Source organism: Heterocephalus glaber, unplaced genomic scaffold, assembly GCF_053883595.1.
Source record: "Heterocephalus glaber isolate CG9 unplaced genomic scaffold, H.glaber_assembly_v1.0 deba00001594, whole genome shotgun sequence".
Lineage (NCBI taxonomy): Eukaryota > Metazoa > Chordata > Mammalia > Rodentia > Bathyergidae > Heterocephalus > Heterocephalus glaber.
In genome coordinates, this window is record NW_028258369.1 from 9,222,874 (window position 1) to 9,224,870 (window position 1,997).

The following is a 1,997-nucleotide window of genomic DNA, read 5'->3' on the forward strand; positions in this document are numbered from 1 at the left end:
CAGCATTAGAATTCACTCCAGACAAACAGTACTTTAAAATAACTTGGATGGTTCACTTTATTTTCTATGTCTAACCAAATAATATGTATGCTATAATGTTCATTGAAATGAAAGATTTCATGAGACAGGCTTAAATTGAATGTTCATATTAAATATTCATAATGACATTTTCAAACTTAGAATTGTTTTGCTTATTCAAAAAGGTCTACTAAAATTATTTCAGTGATAAACATTTTTAGCAACATAATTCTGTAGCTTTCAGAACAGAAAGTACCCTTTTTTAAATCCTACTTCGGTACTACTATTCTAGAATATAGACTTCAGAATATAATAGTATCTATTGTGCATTGGAGTTATTACAATTTTAATTTCTTTTCTATTAGTATCGAACACTGAAATTAGAGTATTCAAGTTTAGAGATGGTTTTTTCATTAGAAAAGTTTGTGCAGTCAATGCGAGAACTAGGACTTCCAACCTTGCTCAGCCAGGACTTCATGGAATCGACCTTCTCTTCAGGGCCTTGCACTTGGCCTGTCACAGTGCCTTTGCTGGTATTCTTCACCCAGCCAACTACTCCTATTTTCTTAGCTTCACCTTCAGTGTACATTCTGAAGCAAACACCCTGCATTCTCCCGAACACCTCGTAGTCCACTGATTTGAGCGGTGCGTTGGTAGACATGGCAGCGGCGGGCCCTCTGCCGAGGAGCAAGAGCGCGGCCCAGGGCGCGATGACTTACTTGACCTATAAATTATTACTAAAAATAGGACCTGAAGTCCACCAAAAGTATTTGTTCACTTTCTTTTTTCTTCTTTTTCTTCCTCACTCATCTTCCTACCTTCTTCACTTTCTCCTTTCCTTTTTGGACTCTATTCTCCAGACTTACAGCCTCAAAATCCCCATAGATGTAGCCCAGGGATTTAGATTTTGTTAGTAAGCTTGTGTCCCTACGATAGTCAGACCAGGCCTGGCTTGTGAGGATCCATAAATGACATTCACAACTGTGTCCTCTGAGAAACTTCAGAGGTTTCTAAACAGGACCTGTCTGTATTGGTGGCCTAGTGATCATTAGTCATTTTTAAGGGCAGTGGGATGAGAATTACTGCCTCTAAATATATCCATTTATATATTCAGGTTGATTTTAAAAATACATTTGGCAGTGGACAAGAATTTTTAATTCACATCAACTAAAGAGACTTCATCTTTTAAAAAACTGACATGTCTAGGGGGTAAATGAATCATACAAGACAATTTAATAGAAATACGTGAGTAGAAATAGAGCAAGAAGATACCTGATCTGGGCTGGGGGGTTAGCTCAGTGATGCCGTGCCTGCCTGGCAAGCAAGGTCCTGAGTTTGATCCCTGGTACTGGAAAAAAGAAAAAAAAAAGATAAGCTGATCTACAATGATGGAAAAAGTGGGTATCATATCTGAGAGGGTATGGGCAAATTTTATTAAATTCTTCACAATCCCTATGAGGATTGAACTTACTCAAAGTCAACCATTTTTTTTTTTTTAGTAGAAGAATGTTAGAAGCCAGAGACACACTTGGAAAAGTTAAGGCTAAGGATACTTTGCAGTTATCTTAGATAAGACAAATCATTTTACAAGACCTTAACAGAAAGCCAGGAAAGCAAAAGGCTAAAATCATAAATTCTTAAGATGTCCTTCTCCAAAATGATTATCTTGGACATGGCACAAAATGCCCAGTACATAGCCACAGATGAATAAAAGATGAATTTGTTGTAAAAAGCTTAGAGATGGTAGATGACATTTATATAATGATATAAATTTGTAGATAATGATGGGGAGTCATTCAGTTTTTGAAAGCTGATAATGTTTTTTTCAGCTTTCATGTTCGTTTTAAATTTCTCAAATTTGGACAGTTTCTATGAAAGAAAAAAGACACATTTTCTACTCTGAAAAGATCACAGAATTAGACAGCAATCACATCATTTTCCCCCAAAATCTGGGTGCTTTTCATCATTGACAACCCTTA

The 1,997-nt window shown here is 36.4% G+C and overlaps 1 protein-coding gene across 1 annotated transcript; it reads right to left on the minus strand.

Annotated features, from left to right (window-relative positions):
* Nucleotides 1-313: 313 nt before the first annotated feature.
* Nucleotides 314-737, minus strand: LOC101724176 (acylphosphatase-2). Its single transcript, XM_004866182.3, has one exon. The coding sequence runs from the start codon at nucleotides 677-679 to the stop codon at nucleotides 380-382; it is 300 nt and encodes a 99-aa protein (XP_004866239.2). The 5' UTR covers nucleotides 680-737; the 3' UTR covers nucleotides 314-379.
* Nucleotides 738-1,997: the final 1,260 nt, after the last annotated feature.

Excerpts from the sequence above, each read along its gene's own strand:
- LOC101724176 (XM_004866182.3), bottom strand. The coding sequence starts at position 679 with ATGTCTACCAACGCACCGCTCAAATCAGTGGACTACGAGGTGTTCGGG.